We start from the raw sequence: 21,744 nt of genomic DNA, 5'->3' as shown, positions 1-21,744 counted from the left end.
ACAGGTTCCTCGGCATTTTTTAAAATCTATATGTGTGTGTGTGTGTGTGTGTGTGTGTGTGTGTGTGTATTTTTGCCAATTTTCATGTTTTCTTTAATACTCACTGCATGTTTTTGAAAGAAATCCAGTGAATTGTCTCAGGTTTCAAAGAGTTAATACACAAGACAAAAATATGTAGGAGTCAGTGTTTTAATGTTATGTTTCAGTCTCACCATTTTGAATTTATTTGACACCTGGACAATTCTATAATGTAGACAAACCAAAACATATTTTCAGACCAGTCACTTCCAGTGGGGGCCTGGGGCCTCATGGGCGTCAGCTTGGGGGTCCAGGACATCCTCATCCTCTGCTTATGTCACACTAGACAAGACCCAAACCTTAAAATAATGATGTTATTATTGCAGATCTGTCTCAGATATGCGCTGCAAGTTATTCCTCTCATGTGTGCCAATGAGCCCGGAGATCCACCTGGGTAGGTGTAACAGGGCAGCTCTGACAGTATCCAGGAAGTGCTTGCTAACACTCTGAAGCCAAGCCGAAGCAAGAGCAAGTGGTGAGGCTGCTGTGCTCTGCTGAGGAAATCAGAGCAAGCACGACGCATCAGGCAAATATCACCAGTGTCACTGTTTTTATTTTTTGACTTTTGCATAGCATGAATGCATATTTGAAGGCTCATTCCATGATTGATAATGCTAAAGATTTTGTTTATACTGGTTTGAAGCCACAGTGAACTCATCTGCTGGAGGTTTTGGTTGGAGTGAAAACCTCTGGGCCCTTCATGGCATGAGTTTGACACCTCTGCCTTAAATCCTGGACCAACCAAGACCACTGGAAGTAATTTTGCAGAATAATGTGGCTTCAAACAGTTTGAAGCACATTTATATTTATAATTATTAAAACGGTATATGTATTTCAATATCATCAGTGATGCTTAATCAACATGAGATTTCTTGTGTTTAAATGCTTGTGAAAGCCGTAGATATTTAACACCAATCCAAAATATCTCTCCATATTTAGGGTCCCTATAGAACAAAAATCACTTCAAATGAGGGTCTGTGGCTTATTAAAAATTAATAAGAGCATGAAAGAGTTTGAACTACAGACACTAGACTGTGTCTGTGGAGGTTCTCGGTCCTCCAGCTTCTCGTTCTCCACACAGTGCTGAATGGAGCTCAGCTGGACTGTCTGGACGTTCTTGAGGACGTTTCTCTCCTTCAGCTCTGATAGACAGGTGGGGCCTCCCAGCTGCTTCACCTGTGGGCTCGTTCTCCAGGTCGCTGGCTTGTTAGTGCTCCTCTCTGACCGCCTTGTCAGTGTCACCTGACTCCAGGAGTGAATGACAGTTGTTATGTCACAAGGGGTCAAGAGTGAATGGTTCAGCTTCAGCTTACATGAAGTAAATGTGTGTGTGTGTGTGTGTGTGTGTGTGTGTGTGTGTGTGTGTGTGTGTGTGTGTGTGTGTGTGTGATTTTGTGCAGGAGTCCACGCTCTGCTGACTGTCGCACTGGAGGGAGTCCACGATGCCAGTCAGCTCCAAATGGTGGAGTTTGGTCGAGGTTTCGGCTACAAGCTTCCTCTCAGCATCGGCATGCAGAGTGTTGGCAGCACCATTCTCAAGCAGATTGTGAGTACTTCATGCTCTTTACTACCAAGTGGTGGAGCAACTTGCATTTTTTCAGGAGACTGCTCTGTCCAACAAACATTGTCATCTAAATTATCAAAATGTCATGGGATTCATTTGTGGAGAAACTTAAAGTTGCTCTTGTTTGGCACCCCGTGGCTACAAAGCAAAACTCTGTATTTTTTGGTTGGAGGGTCTTCATTATGCAGAAATCCCCTGCTGTGAGTTCAGTGAGCTAAAGGTCTTGTTAGTGTGTGGATGGCTGGTGGACAGAGTGCTTGCTCTCTGCATTTCAGGAGACACTTTTGTTTTTATTGCAGAGTTCAGTTTGATGTGGTCACTTCCTTTGTGGAGGAGATTTCTGACGGCAGAGTTGAACTTGGACAAACAGGAAGAATCTTCAGTGGCTCAGTTAGTGCAGACGAAATAACTGAAATACTTCAGTTTCATGTAGTTCTGTATTCTATCATCTTTCTGTTAACTCTGAAAAAAAAGAATTACTGGACATTACTGAACATTAGTGAGCGACACTGGTGGTGCTTCAGATGGCAGTGTCCCAGTGGCTCACAGGACACTGTGCATTTCACTTCTGCAGATGAAGCACATTTTAAACCTAGCTGTACCAATGAGCCTTTTCTGGTGTTACTCATTTATCGCTGCTTTGAGAGATGCTCTCCTGTCAGTTTGGAGTGGCGACTGGCAACAGAACTAAAGCCAGTGAAACTGCTGGTTTGCTATTTAGTCTTTCTAAATAAAAAAAATATCTTATATTGATGCAATCTCCATTCTGCAGTGTTGTTCCCTGTGTGATCTGCCTGGCTGTGCAGCAGCAGGCGCTCTGCACGCTGTTGATGTTTACCTTTTATAATCAGGGCTTACAGCAGATTTCTGTTGCACTGCATCATCCCAACACCAAATGATTCCCTTTTGAACTTTTCTGACCTCTGCACCATCTCTTCTTGCCCTCCCTCTCTCCCTTCTGACATCCATCCGTCTCTTGTTGTCTCCCTGTCCCTCTGCAGGACTCGGTGGCCCACAGGGAGTGCTGTAACGTCATGTGTAAATGCTCCGGACATGAAGGCATCCGTGGCTCTTGGGGCCCCCCGGGGCCAAAGGTGACAGAACACCTTTTCAATTGAACATGATATTGAGAGTATTAAAAAAAAAAAGAAGGGGGGGTGGGGGGTTACCTGGAAAAACACAGGTGCGGCATGGAGCACCGGGGGCTTCCTGCCTTCCTGAGTGAGCAGTTTGCTGGTTGTATATTTTACAGTCTCATGAGGCTGACAGGCTTACATTATAATATTATAATATCTGTATACTATGAGCTTGACCTCCCAGACTGCCCAAACTCTCAGATAGAATGAGTGCAGACAACAATCTCTCCCTCTTTTTCCTTTGTTTTCTGTTTTTCCTGCAGGGCTCACCTGGAGCAAAAGGTCACCTGGGCTTCCCTGGGGATGATGGAGATTCTGTAAGTGATCTGCTTTTTATCTCCAGAAAGTTAAAGAGAGCTGATTTGATTTTTTTTTTTTTTTTTTTTCAATTTAGGCTTCATTAAACCAGGTAGTGGAACTGCTGTAGATGAATGATGTCAGTGTTGCTGTGTGCATCACAGCTGGACAGATTCAGCATAAATGTGCCTCAGGACAAGATCGACCAGTATTGATCTGCCAAGGCCAATATGAGATCCATCATTATTGATCCAGGACACCGATCATTGATATTTACTGATATTTACTGATATAGGGCTGATATTCAATTGTACTTAATTTGAAAATTGCAGTGTCAAAATTTTCCGTATCAGAAATGCAAACACAAACCTTGCAGTAATATGATAATCTTGCTGTGTAATTCTTCCCTACACTGGCTCTAATATGCTGTCGCAGTTTTATCTGTAGTGAAATAAACCAAGAGCTTGTGTAGACCAGCCGTGGTCAGTTTTCTCCTCTTCAAAGTGTTTTTGTCAAAGCGGGAGGGAGTTAGTCTGCCTTTGCTCAGCTCGTGCTCAGATACAGTGCACGGTTAAGAAAAAGGCTGTGCAAACTTTTAATTCTTTCCTGAAAAAACTGTTGTTTCCTTGAGGCAGTGATGTCGTGATCCCTGACTTGTTTCCTTGGAGGGCTGAAGTCATGTGAGCTGGAACCAACATTCATGTATTCTGGACATTCATTCATGCAGTGGTGAGGTGAAAGGCGATGAAACTCACTCAACACAGGAATGACCACAAAATGTGTTGCAGGGAAACAGAGGGGCACCGGGACCCAGTGGACCACAGGGCATCCAGGGCTGCCCCGGGACCAGAGGACAGAAGGTAAGAGTTGTTTTCAGTTTCAGTCTGAGTTTGAACAATAACAGCAGCAGTAATAATAATGCATTTAATCTGTAACACATAACACTGATTCTTGGGAATTTGGATAAAACAGGTTTTAATTTTGAGAAAAAAAAGTGTGTTAAATTACAAAATCTGAAGGTATATCATTATAGGCCAAGGTCTTGGCTGTTCAGCAATGTACCGGTGCAACCTCCTCATTTTGCATTTTTTTCATAAAATAGGTTTTTCCAGTTATTAGGCTACTTTGTTTTTGTCAACACCGTCACCGTAATGTTTTTTTTTTAATTTGAAAAACATATTTTTGTATTAAAGAGACTATTACTTTAATAACTCAACAGCACCAAAGAAACATATTGTAAGCATTTTCATTTAAAACCATTATAACTGCCTCTGACGGTGGTGACACTAATCTGACGGTGGTGACAGTCGCCTCATTAAAACATACATTTCCAAAATTTATACCACTCAAGTCAATGGCTTCTTGCTTAACAACTTTATTTAACTATTTGGTACAAAAAATAACAATCCTGAGCTCTGTTATAAACATTTTTCAGATTTCAGTCATCACCGTCACACAGAAAACCTGATGGTGGTGACGTCTGACGGTGGAGACAAAAACCTGCTCTTTCACATGATAAGCATGAGTTGTTCACATTAGCCAGCTTGTTTTCGCCCTGTTGCTACCTGCATCAGACCTCTTCTTAAAAAGTATACATTTATTCCATAATCTAATCTAATATTTTTTATACAGAAGTGACGGTGTTGACAATATATGGTTGTGACAGTAGCAGTGTCCAAAAATATGAAGAGATTTAAGAGAAAACAGCAAACTTCCAGGAGCCTGAGCGTTCTTGAAGCATGCAGTAGAGCTGAAGGTTTGAAAATGGATCCTCAGGAATGTAATTGACCTTGTAGTTTTTTTATTATTATTTTTTAAATATATATCTGACGGTGGTGACGAATATCTGGGACACATTTTGAGCAACCACAAAATAATAGTAAATATTGTTCAAAACCCATCGTTTGTAGTTTTTAATACATATTATGATGTACTCTTTCATGTGGTAAAGATATTATTCAGTGAAATTATTACTTTTTGTTGTTTTAATCAAGTTGAAATGATTATCTCCTATCCGAGGACAACTGGTTTTGTAGGGCATGGGCCAACATATAATCATTAAATTAATACAAATTAAAAATAAACCTATGAAAAAACCTTACAAATGTGCAAAGGACCCCCTGATTATGCCCTTGATTCTTTTTATTCATTAAAATGTTGTAAATTTCCAGCAGAAATAGCATTTTTCTTAGTGGGACATGATTTATCCAAATTCTCAAGAATCAGTGATAATTATCTTGAGTTAAAACAGAAAACAACTAAACAAGAGTGTGATGGTGTGATTTTGGTATGGCAATGGCTGCAAACAGTTTGGCACCTCTTCCTCGCCTCATTCTCAAACTGCTCACCTGATTTAGTGGAAATCCAAACGTGTGTGTGGAAGTTTCTGTGTGACGAACAGACGCACACAACTCACCGCTCATCAGGTCGGGGACAATAACTGATTTAAAAACAAAGAATCAGAATCACAAATCATAAATACTTTATTGATCCCCCTGGGGAAACTGGGCGGTGACTGTATGGGTAAACTGGGACAACGGCTCGTCTCCTGCATCCTGTGGGATCCTCACGTAGTGCAGAAACAGTCGATGTGACCAGGAGACTCTGGTGAAGTCGCATCTGTCAAAAAAGGAACTTGTGCTGCTTTCTTTCTTTGTGGCTCCCACCCAGAGAGGAGGCTGGGCTGGAGTTTTGTTTATAGAGCACCTTTCAAGCAATAAGCGCCGTGCTTAACAATGACAGATTTCAAACAAAAGCTTTTCTCTGTTTCTGTAAGACAGAACTGATCTAATTTTGGAAAAGTTCCTCAGTTAATGGCTCACGTTCAGGTTCAAGTTCCAGTCCAGGATAACACCCAGATTTTCTGCAGCTGACTTCATGTGGGGAGTGAGGGAGTCAAATAAAAACAAATAAAGACAGAGTCAGCTTCCCGCTCAGAAACGTCCTGCTGCCCTCCGCCAGCATGTTCCTCCCGGTCCTCTGCACCTGCATCTGCACACATCAGTGCAAATATAAGTGTTAAATTATAGGACCTGTAACTCTGACACACCTCAGATCTCTGACTCTGTTGTTTGTGAGTCTTTGGTCAGGCGCAGGTAGGGTTTGGATGGCATGACCAGGTGTGAGGGAGGTGCAGGTGGACTAGAGAAGACAGTTTGATATCCGCTGGCCTCCATGGACTCTGTGTTGTTATGACTGCTGTTACTACGACAACTACTCCTATTGTGACTGTACTTACGTTTACTGCTACAACTGCTACTACTAACAGTAACCAATAGTGGACAGGTGTGGCAGGTGTGACCTGTGTTTAAGCTAAAATCCGTCTCTCTCTGCAGGGCAGCCAAGGTTACCAAGGCAACAGGGTGAGTGACTCAGGCTTGCTGGGATACACACATAATCAGCTGAGGACGTAATGTGGTGTGGTGTGTTGTGTGGTGTAACGTCGTGTGTTGTGTGGTGTAACGTGGTGTGTGTGTGGTGTAACGTGGTGTGTTGTGTGGTGTAACGTACTGTGTGGTGTGTTGTGTGGTGTAACATGGTGTGTTGTGTGGTGTGTTGTGTGGTGTAACATGGTGTGTTGTGTGGTGTAACGTGGTGTGTTGTGTGGTGTGTTGTGTGGTGTTGTGGGGTGTGTTGTGTGGTGTTGTGTGGTGTGTGGTGTGGTGTAACGTGGTGTGTTGTGTGGTGTTGTGTGGTGTGTGGTGTGGTGTAACGTGGTGTGTTGTGTGGTGTAACATGGTGTGTGCTGTGTTGTGTGGTGTAACGTGGTGTGTTGTGTGGTGTAACGTGGTGTGTGCTGTGTTGTGTGGTGTAACGTGGTGTGTTGTGTGGTGTAACGTGGTGTGTGGTGTTTTGTGTGGTGTAACATGGTGTGTGGTGTGGTGTAACGTGCTGTTTTGTGTGGTGTAACATGGTGTGTGGTGTGTTGTGTGGTGTAACATGGTGTGTGGTGTGGTGTAACGTGGTGTATTGTGTGGTGTAACGTGCTGTTTTGTGTGGTGTAACATGGTGTGTGGTGTGTTGTGTGGTGTAACTGGTGTGTGGTGTAATGTGGTGTGTTGTGTGGTGTAACGTGGTGTGTGGTGTGTTGTAATGTGGTGTGTAACGTGGTGTGTGGTGTGGTGTAACGTGGTGTGTGGTGTGTTGTAACGTGGTGTGTGTGGTGTAACGTGGTGTGTGGTGTGGTGTAACGTGGTGTGTGGTGTGGTGTAACATGGTGTGTTGTGTGGTGTAACGTGGTGTGTTGTGTGGTGTAACGTGGTGTGTTGTGTGGTGTAACGTGGTGTGTGGTGTGTTGTAATGTGGTGTGTAACGTGGTGTGGTGTAACGTGGTGTGTGTGGTGTAACGTGGTGTGTGGTGTGGTGTAACGTGGTGTGTTGTGTGGTGTAACATGGTGTGTTGTGTGGTGTAACGTGGTGTGTTGTGTGGTGTAACGTGGTGTGTTGTGTGGTGTAACGTGGTGTGTGGTGTGTTGTAATGTGGTGTGTAATGTGGTGTGTGGTGTGGTGTAACGTGGTGTGTGGTGTGTTGTAACGTGGTGTGTGTGGTGTAACGTGGTGTGTGGTGTGGTGTAACGTGGTGTGTTGTGTGGTGTAACATGGTGTGTTGTGTGGTGTAACGTGGTGTGTTGTGTGGTGTAACATGGTGTAACGTGGTGTGTTGTGTGGTGTAACGTGGTGTGTTGTGTGGTGTAACGTGGTGTGTGGTGTGGTGTAACGTGGTGTGTTGTGTGGTGTAACGTGGTGTGTGGTGTGGTGTAACGTGGTGTGTGTGGTGTAACGTGGTGTGTTGTGTGGTGTAACGTGGTGTGTTGTGTGGTGTAACATGGTGTGTTGTTTGTTGTGTGGTGTAACGTGGTGTGTGTGGTGTAACGTGGTGTGTTGTGTGGTGTAACGTGGTGTGTGTGGTGTAACATGGTGTGTGGTGTGTTGTAACGTGGTGTGTTGTGTGGTGTAACGTGGTGTGTTGTGTGGTGTAACGTGGTGTGTGTGGTGTAACGTGGTGTGTTGTGTGGTGTAACGTGGTGTGTTGTGTGGTGTAACATGGTGTGTTGTGTGTTGTGTGGTGTAACGTGGTGTGTGTGGTGTAACGTGATGTGTTGTGTGGTGTAACGTGGTGTGTGTGGTGTAACATGGTGTGTGGTGTGTTGTGTGGTGTAACGTGGTGTGTGTGGTGTAACATGGTGTGTGGTGTGTTGTGTGGTGTAACGTGGTGTGTGTGGTGTAACATGGTGTGTTGTGTGTGGTGTGGTGTAACGTGGTGTGTGGTCTGGTGAAATGTGACGGTCGATTCCCTCCGCTGCTGCAGGGTGGCGATGGAGAGCACGGACTGGACGGAGTGGACGGTGAGCAGGTACGAGCATCAGCATTGAAACCCCTCTGTGCGAAAAAGCCACCTTGCTTTAGCCTCAGTTGAACCCCTGAGAAAATGGCAGAGATAGTACAAAATCGCCTTGCTTGCCAGTGACTTTCCTCTGTCCATCACCGGTTTCAGTTTGAGGATTTGGGATAGTGCAGCCTGCTCTTGAAGGCAACACCTGGCACACTGATTGGTTTAACTGGCGTAACGCCCAAAACACGCCTATGCATAATATAGCGGGTAGCGCAGGTGTTTTAGGGATAACGGCAGGTATGCAAGATTGCAACTTTTGTGGGGGAACACCTCTTACGCAATGCTAAATCCCCAAATAACGGGTTTAGGGACTCTGATGCAAGACAGGACCCTCAGACTCATAAGTGTCACATATATGCTGCCAGATCCCAAATGACGAAGGACAAAGTGAAATGTGCATGAGTTTTTCTTGTGTAATTTCAACTCAAGAACAAAATTTGCACCTGTATTCAAGTCCACGATTTGAAAACTTCACTTTGTGTTTGGTCTGAACACACCGTGAACCAATAAGACGGCATCTCTCAAACATCTTTCTGCTTATCAGACACAAAACAGCAGCCAAAAAAACCCCCAAAGTATCAGTTTTATAAATATACAGATACGGATGGAGAAATGGAAGATGGTCTCAGGATCTTAGTGATGTTTTAAAGTGTTTTCCTCAAGGAAACAAGAGGCAGGAAACCGGCGAGTTTGGTTTGTCAGCAGCTCCATGTTGATTTTTTTCTCTGGTTTTGTGTTTGCAGGGAGCGCCAGGCGCAGACGGAGCTGCAGGAGAACGAGGACGCCCCGGAAACCCAGTAAAACCATCAAAACCCTTTACTGTTCACTCTCACTGATCATCTGTTCACACTCGCGTACTTTTCAGTGTCACATGTTCACAGCACCTCGTCCTAACGGCAAGTGTAGCATCAGCGAAAAAAAACCTGCCTGCTCCTCTTCCACTGGGCGAGGCTGGCCAGTCGAGCCGGACGGGACCTGAACCCGTGAACCTGCCACTTGTTTATGGTTTGACTTGATGTTTGCAGCTTGGTCCCGTCCCAGACATGCAGTCAGGACAAGGTGTGACTGTGTGACCTCTGACCTCCGGCTGGTTGATTGACAGGCTGCCTTGTCATCCTCAGGGCTCCAGAGGCACCAGAGGAGAGGCGGGGCTTAAAGGACAGCGAGGACTGAGAGGAGACCCGGTGAGTCTCCACCAGAGGTGAAGTAACTCATTCCATGTTTCTGCAGCTGAGCAGCTGTTTTGTATTCTTGTACTTTTTGGAGTATTTTTTTTTTTTTTTACAGTCAGTAAATTGACTTTCCTTCAGTCCATTTTTGCTTGAGTTTTGTCCTTCACCACATTTTAAGAAGAGGAACCTGCTTCTACTTTTACAAGAGTTCTGGTACTGCTTTGGTAAACTGCTTTTTGGACTCTTGACCAAAAAAAGAAGGCACAGATGATTGGTCCCCCTGGGAGCAGCGGCAGTGAGATTTGTCTGTTGTGTCTGACAGGGGGAGCCGGGGGCCGACAACATCTTCGCGGGACCAAAAGGAGACGTGGGGAACCCGGGCTTACCGGTAGGAAGCACGGCCGACCTCTGACCTGAGCTCAGCTGGCAGGGTGGGGCAGGCCTGGGCTTTGGGCGGCAGCAGCCAGAGATCTGCAGGTGGGGCTGCAGACACTCCATCTCTGCTGCCGGCAGACATGGACAGTCTGCTCTCTGCTCACATGATCTGCTCTTTACTGTGCAAGCTGCTGTTTAACCTGGAATAACTGCACGATATTATGACATAACTATAACTTGAACTCGTTTTTCATCATAAGGAAAGAAGGAAATGAGAGGTGATGAACTCATCTTTTTTCTCTTTTACCCTGCTTCTCACACACACACACACACACACACACACACACACACACACAGGGAGATCCTGGAGAGGACGGGCGTCAGAATGAGAGAGGAAACGTTGGACACCCGGTGAGTTTTTACCTTTTTATTCTATTGACGAAATGATGCTCATACAGTCACGTGGGCTTTATGTGGTTTTATGCGATGATATTTCCGGATTACCTGCAGCTGTTGACTTCATTCAAAGCTTTTCTGAAACTGCACATTCTGCAGATAACCATATCCAAATGTCAGCGCAGCATATCAAGTTTAAAAAGCACAAACATCACTCAGTCAAACAACGCCTCAGAAGTCAGCAACAGAGGAAGCACATTCAAAGCTTACCTTGTAGCTGAGAGTCTGGCCTTTCACCGTTAGTTGTTTTAGTCACATCATGTAACTGCAGTGACAATATACTTGAATGTATAACCCTTAGAAGAACATTAAAATCAGTATAAGAAATACCTCAAAATAGACTGGAGCCCAAAACATGAAATCTGCATCCCACAGCATGTTGTAGAAACCTACAGCGCTGCAGCATCAGGCTGAGACTGAGGTAAAATCAGCTGTTTACACACAGACTCAAATGTAAAATACAACCAGGAAGTTCAGTGACAACACAGACGAGCAGAAAATATTTACAGTCCTTTGGCATGGTAAAAACATTTTTATTAAAACCACCTTGGAAATGGCGGAGAAGTGGAGGACAGAAAGTCCAGGACAGAAAGTAGTTCCACCAGTTTGGAAGCAAAGCAAAGCAAAATAATGGAACAAGGTTCATATTAAAGTAAAGTTTTGTATTTTCTTTAGTTTTTATTTGGATTCCATTTTGACTTTTTGTTTTCAGTTTCGGTTTAGTTATTTTTATTTTTTGGAAAATGCTTAGTTTTGCTTTAGTTTGCTCATTCAGAATAAACGGGTGTTGGTGGTTAGTTGCCATGGTGACAGCACAGGTACAACACAGCCGACAATAATAATAATAATAATAAACAATAAACTTAAAATCAGTTTAATAAGCATAATAACTCTGCGTGCTGTGGTTTTGCTCTGCAGGGTCCAAATGGAAGAACAGGACCGCCGGGCCCAGTGGTACGTAACACTCCCTGCTCACTCCACACACCTGCCCTTTTACACACCTGTTGCCCTTACTGTGTGTGTGTGTGTGTGTGTGTGTGTGTGTGTGTGTGTGTGTGTGTTACTCTAGGGTGCAACAGGAGAGTCTGGAGATCCAGGAGTGCGAGGGATCCCCGGGCCCTCAGGACCTCAGGTAACTGAGCAGAAATAAAACAGTATGAGGCAGAGAGAGTGCAGCTCGGCGCCGCTCGCAGCCTCATTGTGATTGGACGAGAGCGTCGCTCAACAAGTTCAGCACACACACTCGTACATCATCGATAACCCAACTGCCTACCTCCATGTTGTCTCTGCAGGGAGAGAGAGGGGTCAGAGGTCAGCTTGGACCCAGAGGAGTGGTGGGCCTGCCTGGACCTCAGGTCAGTACCTTGTTTATTCCCACGCTGACGCTCAGGTGTTGGTCCTCAGCGAGCAGCAGCAGCTCCACTCAGCACAACACAGGACTCCCTGTGGCATCCTTCATCTGGTTTGGAAAAAAAATCAAACAAACCAAAATGTATCCACAGGAGCCGTGTGGAGCTGTCAGCTGGTTGGTCAGGATCAGACAGATATTGGAGACAGGAAACAGGCGGAGGCAGGAAACTTTATTGTCCAATCACATTTGGACAAAACAACCTTCAGCATGGACAGCAGCTCAGGCACTTCTGCACCAAATCAACACTAAATACCTAAAAGACAACAAGTCCTGTGCCGGTGTGTTTTCTAGTGTCCACGTGGCTCAGGTGTCATGTCCCCCTGCAGCGCCCCCTTGTGGAAACAGCAGAGTGTCTCCTGTCCCTCTGAGCTCCATGTTGCTCTGAAAATGAGCTGACCTCAGAGCAGTGTTGCTGCGCTGCTGAAAGTGAGTGAGCAGCAAACAGCAGCTCTGAGGTCAGTGCTGCAGGTCTCTCTGCTGTCTGAAGCTCATCATCAGACAGTGATGGTGGCCTCCATAGGGGGCGCCGGCGAGCGTCCGCTCTGCTTGTCCCACACACAGGGCAGGGACGCTGCTTCACCTCAGGGAGCTCAGATGGAGTCCTGATCTGCTCGGGAGCTTTCACTCCGTCTCCTTCCTTCTTACCTGGAGAATCCTCCATTAGAACAGCAGCCCACCAAGGTGAGACACACCTGGATGTTAGAGGGGACGGGAGACGGTCTCTGATTGGTTCACTGCATGTTACGCCAAAAACACAGCCAGGACTCATGAAGAGACTCATGACAAGCCTTTAGAGCCAGGAACCTGGAGCAGACAGACTTTAGTCCAGCAGCAGCAGGGACTCAGAGCCTGAAGGAGCTGCAGCAGGCAAAGATAACACACTGACTGGTCTGAACTGGTCTGAACTGGTCTGAACTGGTCTGAACTGGTCTCTTCTCTGCAGGGTGAACCAGGACGAGTCGGGAACAAAGGGTCAGCTGGAAGTCGTGGCGCAAACGGACAGAAGGTGTGTGACATCACTTCCTGTGTGACTGACACAGATTTGTGTGAAAATGTTAGCAACAGATTATGAGACTATACCAGATTAGACTAACCTGGACAAGACTAGATCACACTAGATTAGATTAGATCGTATTAGATTAGATTAGAATAGAACTGATTAGATCAGATTAGATCAGATAAAATCAGATCACATCACATCAGATCAGATTAGATTAGTTCAGATAAAAAAAAAAGATCAGCTGGATTTAGGCTTAGTGAGGTCACTTCAGGGTTAACCCTGGTGGGTGTTTTGTACCATAAAGGTGGTTTACTTTTTATTGGGGTTCGTTGCCATGGTAACATACGCTGAACACCTGACCTGCTCCGGAGCAGGTGAAGTTCAGGATAAGAGCTCAGCAGGTAGAAAAGCCCCACCTGCTGACCAATCAGCTCTCTTGGAAAATGGCCTGCCCATTGGATGAGACAGAGTGAAGAAATGAAGCCTCACATGTAGTACAACATGTACATGTACATGTTGTAGTACATGTACGTGTACGTGTTGTACTACATGTACGTGTACGTGTTGCCTGGGTTCAGTTAGCGAGCTGATAACCTTCATGGGTCTGAACATCAGGACTGTGGATGTCTGGTTAAGTGAAGCCAGATAACTAAGAGAAACCCGGGGATGTTAATCCAGCTGCAGGGGACAGGGCCCTGTTGTTGTTGTTTACTGTTGTTGTTGTTTACTGTTGTTATTGTTTACTGTTGTTGTTGTTTACTGTTGTCTGACGATGTTGTTTGTTGTTGAAGGGTCAACCTGGAAATCCAGGTGTTCAGGGAATTCCAGGACCACTGGGAGCCAGAGGCATGCCGGTATGGAGTTGTGTGTGTGTGTGTGTGTGTGTGTGTGTGTGTGTGTGTGTGTATCTGTGTGTGTATGTGTGTGTGTGTGTGTGTGTGTGTGTAATTTCTCTCTGTGCTGTGATCCAGGGGCAGGACGGCAGAGACGGATACGGACCTGCTGGGTCCAAAGGTGCCAAGGTAGGAACCAGCTCCAATGAATTAAAACTACATTTCCCATCAGCCCCGCTGCTTCCTGAGCTGTTTGCTCTGGAGGAACAGCGCCCTCTATCGGTAAGAAAGGCTGATCTGGTCCAGTAACAGCATGAAGTGATGAAGCTGCTTGGATACGAGGCCAAACGTCTTCAGGACATAAAACTCAGTCCAGGCGACCTGATGCGGTTTCCCTGAGAAGCCGATGACCTGGACCAATGAGAACATGCGCAGACATACCAGAGCTGTGATTGGCTAGGCCATGTGTGTTTGAAAAGGGGCGGCACCCGGTTGGCACTGAGGCGGGAAGCTTCCTGGAGGTGATTGGCTGTCTGAGCCGCACCAAGTTGGATTTGAACAAATGGGATTGTGGCACCAGGAGTTTTTTCTCTGTGTGTTTAGTTTGGCTCCGCCCCCTCAGTGTATGATAATGAATTGATGATGATGATGATGATGATGATGATGATGAAGAAAGGGTTGCACGAGCTGCAGTCTTTTATTTGATGGAACAGTTGCTCGTTCACTGAGAGTTTGTCTCTGCACAGGGGGATCCTGGCTTCCCGGGCTATCCTGGCTCTCAGGTGAGTTCACTCGTGTTCCTCTGATCTCCGACTTTCAACAAACCACATCACATGTTCCTGTTTCAGGAGGCAGAAAGGTCAGAGGTCACAGCAGACAGATGATCCTCCTGACATCACAGACGTGAGCGGCTTAGAGACGAGCAGGGAGAAGAAACGAGAGATAAAGAGCGAGGTGGCTCTTATCTCCAATGTACAAAATATTTGACAGCAACAAAACCCGAGTCCCTCCCTCGGAGGCTTTCACAAGAATTTACAGCCGAGAAGAAACGAGCCGTCGCTTTTGTGGTTTTTCAGAGCGCGACTACAAATCTGCTGGGAGCAGGCATTAATATCTGTGTGGCGGCTGCTTCCTGTCGGTCACGTCAGTCTGATGCTCATTTAGTCGGCGGAGCCGAGTCGACTCCCATGGGAACGACTGAGGGACGGCTTCAAAATAAGAGACCGACATTTTAGGCTTTTTAGGTCACTGTGTTGCATCGAATGTGACTGCAAACTGAGAATAATAAATAACTGATACTACATTTATCTACATACTCATATCTGTCCAAATGAGATGAGAGACAGTGTGCAAACAGCAGAAGTTTGTCTGTCTGATCAGAAAATGATGAACTCTTCAAATTAAAGCTGTTTTCTTTTCTCTCAATGTCCAAAGATAACACAGAGGAAAAAGATTAAACAAACAAAAAAATAATATGTGTTGCCATACACATAGCTGTTAATGTAACTGTGAGAAACGCTGCAGAGTTTCCTGCTGATGTTTATTCTGGCTGTGTTTCGGGTGCGCAGGGTGAGGCCGGAGAGCCGGGAACCAAAGGATTTCCAGGCCGCAAAGGAAACGTCGGCCGAGGGGTGAGTGACACCCCGCCTGAGTATTTTTATTCATCATTACTTCAGAAACTGACAGTATTGACTTGTTTTGTTGATTTGACGGACGCAGGGGAACACAGGCCGGCCGGGAGAAACCGGCGTGCCCGGAGACTCTGGACCGCCGGGACACAGGGTGAGTGCACGATGGAGGGTTTGTTGGAGGAGGGGGCGTTTTTATTTCTGTGACCTTCATTTGAGTGAAAGGCCAGTGGGTTTCAACATGTCATTTTAAAGAGATATACTGAGATATGGCAAACAAATCAGAGCTGCATATGAAAGATACTACCTGAACACACACCCTGAAGCCCAACACACACTGGAGGTCTGTGGCCGCCGGCCCGGCTCCGTCACAGAGACGATTAAACCTTCCAGCAGCTCGGGAGCGGTCGGATTCACACAGCCCATCATGTGGATCTGGAATTAAAAAACACAAAGCAGAGAGGTTGGATGAAAAGTTAGTTTGTGGTGGATCTTCCTCCACCTCCAGCGGTGTGAGGAGACTGAAGGATAAATGTGTTCAGAGGTTACAGCGCCACCATCTGACTTCTGAGTTTTTTCATATAAAGATGTGTGTTGATTTGGATGTACGGAGGTGAAACCTCTCCTCCAGCCGGTGAAGCGGCGCGACTCTTTTTGCTGCCGTCCAAACAGCAGAAGTGGACTTGGACTGGGCCTGAATGCCCTGTAGCGCCCTCTGCAGGCCAGGAGCTCAGAGACATAAAGTAGAGCCCCTTGTCTCAGTTTGGGTCAGAAACAGTCACTAAAAGGCCATTTCACCCAAAACGCTGGCGTGCTCCTTAAACAGCGTACAGAACCAACCAGGCCTGGGACCATGAGCCGATGTGTGATGCCGTCAAACACCGACTGGGAGCGGTGACACATTTTAAACCAAAGGCAGTGATTAAAAACACATACCTGAAAACATCAGTACACATGACCTGATGATGATGATGATGATGATGATGATGATGATGGTGACTGAATGACAGGGTTGTGGTTGCTCTCCTCTGCCTTCAGGGTCCCAGAGGTCCTCCAGGAGTCAGAGCCATGACTGTAAGTTCATTTCAAACTTTTTAAACTTTGAAACTTCCAGCGCTGCCCAATCAGATCTTGTTCACGACATCCAGACCTCATGTTTGTCTTGTCTCAGGAATGCCAACTGATCACCTACATCAGAGACAACTGTGGTGAGTGTCAGCGACACACACTCAAAAAATCAGCCGATTGGCTTTAGTCAAGTAGCAGTTTATTATTTTAATGAACTCAGAAGTCAAACTCAGTGACTGGATGGTAAACAACCACCCACAGCTGAAAGTCACAAGGCAGACAACAACAAACTATCAAGGATATTTTCAGAGTGATGAAGCTGCTTCATCTGTCAGTCAAATTGATTAGAGGTTTTATTGCCTGCAGGAGCATTTCCCATGTCAGCGCCCCCTACTGGCGGCAGGTTAAAGGCAGAGTGAGCAGGATTTTCCTAAAAACAAACTAATCCTCTCCATCATGACTTGTGAGCCACTAGCTGTGTGTGTTTGTGTGTGTGTGTGTGTGTGTGTGTATCCTCTGCCTGGATTTTCTTGTTTTGCTGAGCTCAGGTCTTGATCATAGAACAGATTATTTTAGGGGCTTTAATGACTGCAGGGGATTTAAAGTTTCTGCTCTGATGATGTTGTTTTGTCCCCACAGCGTGCCGCCTCGGTGAGTACCTCCATGTCGTCTTTGTCAGTCAGAAGATCAAACTGCCTGGGATTCATTCTGGAGGATCTGCTTTTATATTTTAATATGAATAGTAGTATTAACATATGTACACATATACATATTATCTGTTGTCTGCAGGTGACAGGTGACAAAAGCTGGTTCATAGACGTGTTGAGCTGTTTGGTTTGGTTCCTCTTACTCTCCTCCCTCTGCTGCAGATCGGATGGCGTGTCCGGCCTATCCCACCGAGCTGCTGTTCGGCCTGGACATGTCCGAGGACGTGACCCCGGCCGCCTTTGAGAGGATGCGCTCCGCCCTCCTCTCCCTGCTGGAGGACATCGCCATCGCCGAGAGCAACTGTCCGACCGGCGCCCGCGTGGCCGTGGTGGGCTACAGTGCCCACACCAAGTACCTGATCCGTTTCCAGGATTTCCACCGCAAGAAGCAGCTGATCGACGCCATAAAGAACGTCGCCCTGGAGCCCACGGCCAGCCGGCGCCACCTGGGGGCGGCCATGCGCTACGTGGGCCACAACGTCTTCAAGCGCGTCCGGCAAGGGGTGAGGATGAGGAAGGTGGCCGTCTTCTTCTCCAGCGGGCCATCCCAGGACTCATCTGACATCGTCACCGCGGTGATGGAGTACCGGGCCTCCAACATCGTCCCGGTGGTCATCTCTCTGCAGAGCAGCCCTGCCATCCGGCAGGCATTGGAGGTGGGTGTGGTTTCACCTGCACAGGTAACCGGCTGCTTCTGCGGTCAGACAGAAGAAAGTGGTCAACATGTCATTTTTTCCTCAAATGTGACACAGATCAGATTTAATGTCAGTGTGAACAGTAAGAACAATCTGAATGTGACATTTTCACTTCTGATTTGGGCCACTTTCACATGAGCTCGGAAATCAGATGCAGATGTGATTGGTGCTGATGCGGCGCTGTGTGAACGCTCTGAGCGTGCTCACATGTCAGAGCATCAGGATTCATTCAAAACAACAGCAACAGGGACGCAAATCCAATTTTTATTCTTATTCTGCAGCTGAGATCCTCTGGTGCAGAAGCCTGAGCTCATGTTTTCATATTCAGCATCAGTAGTTCATATAAACTAACAGAAAATCAGAGGCATACTGATAGACCATAATACTTTGTAAAAAAAAAAAAAAAATTGAAATATAACGAGTGGCATAAATATTACTGCAGTCTAAATCATATTATATTATAGAACTATAGAATTGACAAAAAAAAAAAAAAACCAATATATTACATAAGCCTATCAGCAGTCAGATACACTATACTGGGAAAAGTATTGGTTCGTCTGCCTTCACATGCGTGAACGTGAGTGACATCCCATTCTTAAACCATAGGATTTAATATGATGCCGGCCCTTTGCAGCTCTAACTTCTAGAAAGGCTTTCCACAGGTTCAGGAGTGGGTTTATCTTCCAGAGGTGCATCTGTGAGGTCAAACACTGATGTTAGACAGAAGGCCTGGCTCTCAGTCTCCGCTCTAATTCATCCCAAAGGTGTTCTGTCGGGTTGAGGTCAGGACTCTGTGCAGGCCAGTCAAGTTCTTCCACACCAAACTGGCTCCTCCATGTCTTTATGGAGCTGCTTTGTGCACTGGGGCTCAGTCATGTTGGAACAGGAAGGGGCCGTCTCCAAACTGTTCCCACAAAGTCGGGAGCATGAAATGGTCCAAAATGTCCACACCATGTTCCCCCCTCCACCAAACTTTACACTCGGCACAATAGAGTCAGACAAGCACCGTTCTCCTGGCAACCGCCAAACCCAGACTCGTCCATCAGATTGCCAGACGGAGAAGCGTGATTGGTCACTCCAGAGTAGTGCTGCGCGGTATACACGGTATGGCGGTAGAAACGATATAAATTGAGCCACGGTAGAGATTTGTGCTCTACCGTGGTATCGTCGATGACATCATCGCATCTTCCACTGTGTGAAAATGGCCGCAAGCACAGTGACGGCAGAGAGGGAGGAGCTGGTAAAAAAAAAACGGTGCCACATCCGTGATATGGACATGGTTCGGGTTTAAAAAGTCGGATGTTGAGCAGAAACATGTCATCTGCAAGATGTGTGGAGAAACTGTGGCTGCCAGCAAAGGTAACACAAGCAATTTGTTTTACCATTTGAAATCGAAGCACGTGCTCGAGTATGAAGAGAGCCAGAGGCTGCGCTCGAAGAAAGTTTCCCCTGCTGGTGCCGCTAAAGTTAACGTGACCCAACAACAGACCTCCATTGTGCAAGCCTTTTCCAAGAGCACTCTTTATGACAGAAAGAGCACACGGTGGAATGACATAACAAGAGCCATCACAACCTACTTGTGCAAAGACATGATCCCGTTCCAAACGGTGGAGCGCAGCGGGTTTAAACACATGCCTAAAACCCTCGATCCAAAATACGAACCTCCAAGCCCTAAGTATTTTACTGAGACAGACATGCCCAAACTGTATGGCCAGCTCCGAGAGAAAGTTGAGAAAGACCTCCGTGAATTAACATACTACGCGACAACTACGGACTTGTGGTCGAGTCGCACCACGGAGCCTTATATAAACCTCACAATTCACTACATAACTGATGAGTGGAAATTGGCCAGCAAGTGCTTGCAGACTTTGTATTTCCCTGATGATCATACGGGTGAAGCAATAGCAAAAGCGTTAAAGGATGCGCTGGAGTCATGGGGCCTCAGGGAAGAATTCCAAGTCTGTATCACCACCGACAACGGCGCAAATGTGGTGAACGCAGTGACGCTAAATGACTGGACAAGACTGCAGTGCTTCGGCCACAGGCTGCATCTCGCCATCGGTAGGTTAAAGTGTAAATTTATTTGCATTTCCAGTTTTCCAGTGTGGGTGTCTGTGTCTGTGAGTCTATGTAGCCTCCTAGATGATTCACAATGAAGATTATTTTAAGTTTCACACCGCCATTGTGTAAAATTAAATTCATTAATTTATAATTTTAAGTTTCACACAGCCATTGTGTAAAATTAGATTCATTAATTTAATCTGTTATTAGAACTGTATATAACTGTATATTATATTTATGTATACAGTTTTCTAATAACAGGTTAAATTAAAAGATCTAATTTTATTCTGTTATTAGACAAGTGTAGGCCTATAGTATTTTTATGTTTTGTTGAAAAGAACTAATAACTTTTATCTTTTTTTTTTTCTTTTTTTTAACAGAGAATAGTGTGAAAGATCCTCGTGTGGAGCGAGCAGTTGGCATCTGTAAAAAGATCGTCAGTGCTTTTTCCTATTCCTGGAAAAGGAAGAGAGAACTGGCTGCTGCTCAGGCTGACCTTCACCTGCCTCCTCACAGGCTTATCACCGAAACGCCAACACGGTGGGGGTCACGTCAAAAAATGATCCAGCGTGTTCTCGAGCAGGAGAAAGCAATATCTCAGGTCCTTAAAGCAGATAAAAAGTCCAGACATCTGGCACCTCATTGGAAAGAAATTGATGTTTGGGAATCCGTCAACAAGGCCCTCAGCCCTCTATTGGAATTTACAGATGCACTGTCTGGGGAGGAGTACGGCAGTGTGTCATACGTGAAACCAGTGCTCCATCTGCTAAACAACACAGTGCTTCCACACTGCGACGAAGACACAGATCTGACAAAACAAATGAAGACGACCATTCTTACATATCTTAATGAGAAGTACTCTGACCCTGCTACCGACGACCTGCTGGACATGGCCTCCTTTACTGATCCCCGTTTCAAGAACGCATACATTGCTGATGACAGAAAGGAGTACATCAAGAAAGAGCAGGTGCAGAAATTCAAGCACTGCTTGAAAAGGAAGCAGAAGCGGTGCCGGCTTCCACAGAGTCACCCCCCCAAACAAGCACTGCAGCTGCTGGTGGAGCTGTGGAAAGAGATGCCAAAAAGGTGAAACGAAGTCTGGGCAGTTTTTTCAAAAAAGCTTCCACTCAGCCTGGCCCAGCTGCTCTCTCTGACAGAGATGCCGTTGAACTTGAGATAATGAGCTACCTGCGCTCAGTTGAGGTTGATGGGGAAGCTAACCCACTAGAGTGGTGGAGGCTGCACCAGGCTAATTTCCCGAGGGTAGCAAAGCTTGCAAAGAAATATCTTTGCATACCAGCCACCAGTGGCCCTTCGGAGAGGGCATTCAGCACTGGTGGCAACATTGTTACATGTCATCGGTCTTCATTAAAGCCTGACACTGTTGACAAGCTTGTGTTTCTGGCTAACAACCTTTAAAAGAGAATGGGAACTTGGGAATGGGAAGGGAGTGAAAAGCTAAGTAAACACTAAAGTTCAGTGTTGCAGCTTGTTATTTTTATTTGAAATATTTTGCCTGTTTGGTACTGTTGTTGTTCTTTACTGAAAAGATGATGCGTGTTCTGTAAGTGTGTCTCTCTTAAAAAATAGTGTTCAGTTGTGGACACTTTTGCACAACAGAAAAAACAAAAGGAAGTTTTGTTTACTTGAAGTTGTATTATTTAGAATTGTATTTTTGCATTCTTTAAGATGTGGAAAATTTGTTTGGTAAATTTTGCACTTTGGGTAAATTTTGCACTTTGGACTAGACTAGAGGAACCAAAGTTCAGTGTTTATGTTTGCAGCTAATTTTAAATATTAACCAAATGTTCTGTGACACTTTTTGCACAAGAGAACTGTTCAATATTCACTTTATTTTTCTGAGAATTTTT

General features: G+C 45.6%; 1 protein-coding gene across 1 annotated transcript in view; it reads left to right on the top strand.

The window, feature by feature from the left end:
* The window catches only part of LOC115374313 (collagen alpha-6(VI) chain-like), a 43,598-nt gene that overhangs the window by 14,884 nt on the left and 6,970 nt on the right, over nt 1-21,744 (top strand). Inside the window, exons 11-33 of the mRNA XM_030073170.1 lie at nt 1,479-1,624; nt 2,644-2,736; nt 3,042-3,095; nt 3,864-3,935; nt 6,411-6,437; nt 8,384-8,428; nt 9,211-9,264; nt 9,589-9,651; nt 9,962-10,027; nt 10,372-10,425; nt 11,389-11,424; nt 11,540-11,602; nt 11,763-11,825; nt 12,825-12,887; nt 13,673-13,735; nt 13,853-13,903; nt 14,461-14,496; nt 15,283-15,345; nt 15,434-15,496; nt 16,381-16,416; nt 16,514-16,550; nt 17,050-17,061; nt 17,280-17,773. Of these exons, the coding sequence (XP_029929030.1) occupies nt 1,479-1,624; nt 2,644-2,736; nt 3,042-3,095; nt 3,864-3,935; nt 6,411-6,437; nt 8,384-8,428; nt 9,211-9,264; nt 9,589-9,651; nt 9,962-10,027; nt 10,372-10,425; nt 11,389-11,424; nt 11,540-11,602; nt 11,763-11,825; nt 12,825-12,887; nt 13,673-13,735; nt 13,853-13,903; nt 14,461-14,496; nt 15,283-15,345; nt 15,434-15,496; nt 16,381-16,416; nt 16,514-16,550; nt 17,050-17,061; nt 17,280-17,773 (1,754 nt within the window). The remainder of the gene's footprint in view (nt 1-1,478; nt 1,625-2,643; nt 2,737-3,041; nt 3,096-3,863; nt 3,936-6,410; nt 6,438-8,383; nt 8,429-9,210; nt 9,265-9,588; nt 9,652-9,961; nt 10,028-10,371; nt 10,426-11,388; nt 11,425-11,539; nt 11,603-11,762; nt 11,826-12,824; nt 12,888-13,672; nt 13,736-13,852; nt 13,904-14,460; nt 14,497-15,282; nt 15,346-15,433; nt 15,497-16,380; nt 16,417-16,513; nt 16,551-17,049; nt 17,062-17,279; nt 17,774-21,744) is intronic.

Source organism: Myripristis murdjan, chromosome 16 (assembly GCF_902150065.1).
Source record: "Myripristis murdjan chromosome 16, fMyrMur1.1, whole genome shotgun sequence".
Classification (NCBI taxonomy): Eukaryota; Metazoa; Chordata; class Actinopteri; order Holocentriformes; family Holocentridae; genus Myripristis; species Myripristis murdjan.
Note: the sequence above shows the minus strand (reverse complement) of the source record. Positions and strands in the feature narration are given on the sequence as shown.